This window comes from Macadamia integrifolia, unplaced genomic scaffold (assembly GCF_013358625.1).
Source record: "Macadamia integrifolia cultivar HAES 741 unplaced genomic scaffold, SCU_Mint_v3 scaffold3345, whole genome shotgun sequence".
In the NCBI taxonomy this organism is placed as follows: domain Eukaryota; kingdom Viridiplantae; phylum Streptophyta; class Magnoliopsida; order Proteales; family Proteaceae; genus Macadamia; species Macadamia integrifolia.
In genome coordinates, this window is record NW_024869416.1 from 15,257 (window position 1) to 20,087 (window position 4,831).

The 4,831-nt window shown below is 38.6% G+C and overlaps 1 protein-coding gene across 1 annotated transcript; it reads left to right on the plus strand.

Moving 5' to 3' along the window:
- Positions 1-504: 504 nt before the first annotated feature.
- On the plus strand, positions 505-4,076 carry LOC122068031 (trafficking protein particle complex subunit 8-like). Its single transcript, XM_042631853.1, has 10 exons — positions 505-818; positions 931-1,025; positions 1,441-1,540; positions 1,868-1,969; positions 2,110-2,272; positions 2,978-3,098; positions 3,241-3,303; positions 3,466-3,546; positions 3,656-3,750; positions 3,875-4,076. The coding sequence occupies exons 1-10, from the start codon at positions 656-658 to the stop codon at positions 4,059-4,061; spliced, it is 1,170 nt and encodes a 389-aa protein (XP_042487787.1). The 5' UTR covers positions 505-655; the 3' UTR covers positions 4,062-4,076.
- Positions 4,077-4,831: the final 755 nt, after the last annotated feature.

The following is a 4,831-nucleotide window of genomic DNA, read 5'->3' on the forward strand; positions in this document are numbered from 1 at the left end:
AAGACATCCCATGAATAGAGACAACACCCTTCCAAGACTTCAACCAAACACCAACACAACCAGGGGAGAGAGACGCATCGAGACTTGGAACTGTTGAATATTTTCGCCCAACAAAATATTCAATAGAGAGACGCAGGACTTTGAAAAGGGATGGGATGAATGCCATATCAGCAGACGGGAAAACTCGTTTTTGAATCTAGAGACTCTTCTATACCATCAATCCAAACATTACATTTTTCCATTGGAATGGAAAAATCCGTACAATAATCCCACCCCAAACTTCCCACCCCATCAAAACCCTCCTAATCAAACGGGGCTAAAAGAAAAACGTGACTAAGCCCAGATCTGAGCCCAACCGAGAACACCCTAGCTCCAGGTTGGATTGGGCTTGGGTCGGACCTGCTCTTCAAGACCTTGATTGTCTTAGTCTCCGTCCATCCTTACAGCTCGCCCGACGCCTACCCCCGCGACCAGGTAGAGTTCTTATTTAGATGAAAAGAAAAAAATTAAAATGTTCTCTGAACCGTTAGGGGAGGGAACGCTAGCACTCTCTTTCCATCCAAAGGCAAAAAAGAGGAATCTCCGTTTCTGCAACTAGACTAACAAGGTCATCGTCTTCACTTCCACATACTTGCTGGCGCCATCTGATCACAAGATGGCGGATCCGGTGAATTCATTTCTCGGGAAAATGTTGTTAGAAGAGATCACTCCGGTGGTTATGGTTCTTCGAACTCCCCTCGTTGAAGAAGCCTGTCTCAAGAACGGCCTCACCTTCGTTCAGATGCTCCAACCCTTTTGTGTCTTCAACAACATTGATGGTAATCCTATTTATCTTCTCACAATATCTCTCTATTTATTCGAAATTTGATGTTCCAAGCACAAATTAGATATGAATTTAAGTTATTTTGTGTTTGATCTTGCATGTCTCAGTACCTGTACGGACGGTGAGTGATCAGCCCTACAGGTTGCACAAGTTCAAGTTGCGATTGTTTTATGCTTCCGAGATAAAGCAGCCGAATGTGGAGGTAATCTGTTCTCAGTAGGAAAGGAAAACGGGAACGTACTAATGGGTTGTCTTCCTGAATGTTGAAACCCTTATTGTGAAAGTTATAGATTCATAGGTATTTGGATATTGTTGAAATCAAGGCATTATAGATGAAGAAACGTTTTCTGTGAGATATCGAGTAGTTCATCTGACTGAAATATATTTGATATTTCTGAAAAAACGTTGACTTGGGGGCGTGAAGGAGCTTAAAGACTGCTCAGGGGGAATGTCTCAAATTTAGGGGTGGATGTGGGACTTCTAATATTTAGTTTTATTGTAATCATGCAGTTATTGTTTCTATTTATTTTGCTCTCAGATAAATTCTTTATAAGATATGTATTTAGTTATTAGATAAATTGTAACAAGATTCTTATTTTCTTTCTGGTTTCAAATAGGCTGCGGAAGAGCGTTTAAAACAGGTGATAACTCATACTGCTGAGAAAGATCTTTCTGATTTGCACGCAGATCCACCTCAACTTGATGATTTACTTGCTTGTATGTCTATATCTTACCTCTACGTTAATTGACCTGAATCCCTGCAGTTAATTTTAAATCGTTCTATGCTTTAGATGGTACATTAAGTGTGTTGGATTGAGAATATTTCATCTTTCCTTTAGCTGTTTCCTTTGCAAACTCATTTGAATGGCATTTTCGAGCTTTTGATTTTCAAGCAGTTGGTGGACAAATTATTATTTTTATTTGTCATATATTAATATTTTGTTTCGGGACATGGACTGTTTTTCCTTTAGCCTACTGTGTACTCTTAGGCTCTTAGCTGTTGGAATTATGTCAGATTGAGATATGGTATTTTCTGTGCTGCAGTGAATTCTGAATTGCTGCCATTGTGGTTTAAAATCTTCAACAAGGAGCTTATACAGACCTTATCTTTCTCAGAGCATGAAGCCTTTGACCATCCTGTGGCGTGTAAGGAAAATTTGTACTCAAAATATTTCTATTTCGCTTGTAATATAACTGTTTATTAAGAATCATAATTATGAGATTTTTGGGCCTTAAGAAATGAACTTGGATCCTGATTGTTTCCTTTGTTAAAATTTGGCTTGCAGGTCTTTTGGTTGTTTCTTCCAAAGATGAACAGCCTATCAACAAATTTGTTGACTTATTTAACACCAATCAGTTGCCCTCCCTTCTCAATGATGGTGTGATGGATCCAAAGATTCTGAAGCATTACTTATTAATACATGATAATCAAGATGGCAGTTCAGAGAAGTACATTGACCCTCTCTCTCTCTCTCTCGGTTTACAGGACTACAATTTCTACCTAGAGGGTTTCTGACTAGGAAATTTTCTTTCTGATCATTGTTTGCTTTTACTCTTTGTCTATTCTTGTGGTGCATTCTCACTATAGGTGAAGCTGCATATGTAAAAGAAAATCTTGTGACTTACTGGTATGTTGTATCTTTCCATGGTAGAATGACATTCCCTGGGTACTTATAAACAAAGTCCTTCAGGTTACATGTTACTGATGTCTGATGCAGATTTTCTGCTCTCTAGGTTAGATTACTTGTTGCGTAAGCACAGAGTTGAGAGAGAGAGAGAGGGTCGCACGTGCGGGGGAGTGTCGATGTATACATTGACGCTGCCCTTCCCTAACAGTTCAAGCATTTAGGTGAAATGGTAGCAAACAAAATCCTACTTCCCATACCCTTTATATCACAATGAAATTCAACACATCTTGATTACCTACTAAAAACAGTCCCACCTCATTGAGTGTCTAAATAATGAGCTTCTTACACTTCTTCCTTTCCTACCATACGCAACCAGTTTGCTGCTGGATGTTCTGGATTTGGATTTGTTACTTGTCATAGCTGTAACATGTGGAACTTTCAGTTCTAGTTGGCTTTCATCTCTTTTGCTAGGCATTAACTGCTGCTAGAAAATTTTTTAAAACCTTTATTTATGCTTTTTTTGCAGGGCGACTAATGTTCTTACAGAAATGAGAAGTACATTTGGCATGAACGAATGTAGATTATTGTGCATTAACTCTGCCAAAGATGGATCGGAAGAACGAATAGGTAGCCTGTGGACTCCTTATGTAAGTGGACTGTTTAGGGAATTTAATTTTCTGTGGAGCTGTGGTTGCATATAATTCCAAGGATGTCTCTTTTTCTCGTCTTTTTTCCTTTTTGAACATTGTGAGGGTTAAGGCTGTATATCTTTTTGTTGTCATTTGGCAGAAAACTGATGCTTCTCCTAGTCAAGATCTTGGTTGTTTGCTTAATGTCAATGATGTTAGTGAGGTAAATTTTCTTTCTTTCTTTGGTCATGCATCTTCAGAAATTTAACAATGCCCCTGAGATTTTTCTTTACACTTCATTTTTGGTGCCCTCCCTGTCTTTCCGAAACAGTTACTTAGATTGGAAATTCTGACCAAAATGTTAGTTTTGGAAAATCTGGAATAGGTAAAGGACCTCATGCAAGATCTATCTTCCAAACATATAATTCCTCATATGGAACAGAAAATTCGAGTTCTCAATCAACAGGTATGCCTGCTAGTTGACTTGTTCTTGAGTTCAGACACAGAGGGCATCTTGTGAATAAACTTGTTTATTTTGTCCTCCTCCATTGACTAATTTTTTTTTCCCCCCTTAGGTTTCTGCAACACGTAAAGGCTTTAGAAATCAAATTAGGAATTTGTGGTGGAGAAAAGGAAAAGAGGAAACTCCTGATGCCCACAATGGCCCAATGTATATCGTATACATTAATCTTATGGTTCTATGCTACCTTACACTGTTGTTCCTCTCCAGGGACTGTTTTTTCTACTTCAGTTATAAAATCACTGTTGAACTTTTGAAAAAAATATTTTTGAAGGTACACGTTTAGCTCCATTGAATCTCAAATAAGAGTTTTGGGTGACTATGCCTTCATGTTGCGAGATTATGAACTTGCTTTGTCAAATTATCGATTGCTTTCAACAGACTACAAAATTGACAAAGCCTGGAAACGCTATGCTGGTGCTCAGGTATCTTTAAATGTTTTTCACACTTTCTGTTCTTAGTCATAGCCAATAGCCATAGTTATCTGTGGTGATTGTTTGCTATAGGAATTCTTGCCTACTCTTGAATTTTTCTCCATGCATTTTATTCATTCTGACTACATAGGCAAAAGTTCTTTCCATGGTCCACATGGGATGATGGGAAAGCCTTCCTATGTGGTCCACCTAATTTTCCTGGTGGAATGTTGATGTAGCAATTAATGTTAGACTAGAATCACAAGTGATCCCAATCCCAGGCAGATCTAAAATTCTGGCTGAATAGAGAAGGTGTCGATTACTCACAAACCACAACTTAGATGGAGCTGAATTTTGGATCGATTGGAGATCCTATGTGAAGGTACAAACCATGAAAATTTGAGAAAGTTCTTTCAGCTGGATTGAGAGATCTGCTGGTTGCAAGAAAAAGGGAACTTTTGGTGATTCTTCAAGAACTATGGTTGGAAGCGAGGGATGATTGACAAATTTGGATCAAGTGGTCCTCCTAAGGTCCTCAACGAACCCTCAAGATCCTGCAGCGATTAGAGATCTGGTTTGGAAGTTATGCACTTGAACATTCTTCTCGGGAAAACTCTATAACTGAAAATCGATATGTAGTGTGTGTGTGTCTTTGATCAGAAATCTTGGAGGGGGGGTGCAAGTCTTCAAACAATCTTGTAATAGCTCTGAAAATGCTCTCTCATAAGTTAGAATAAAGAAGAAAAGAGAAAACTGATGGAGGGTTGAGAAGGGTGGAAAAGAATTAATTAATGGGCTTCTCACCTCTCTGGTTTAGG

Coding starts and splice junctions, on each gene's coding strand:
- LOC122068031 (XM_042631853.1), top strand. CDS start 656: ATGGCGGATCCGGTGAATTCATTTCTCGGGAAAATGTTGTTAGAAGAG. Junction 1,541..1,867: donor ACTTGATGATTTACTTGCTT/GTATGTCTATAT, acceptor TCTGTGCTGCAG/TGAATTCTGAATTGCTGCCA. Junction 2,273..2,977: donor CAAGATGGCAGTTCAGAGAA/GTACATTGACCC, acceptor CTTTTTTTGCAG/GGCGACTAATGTTCTTACAG.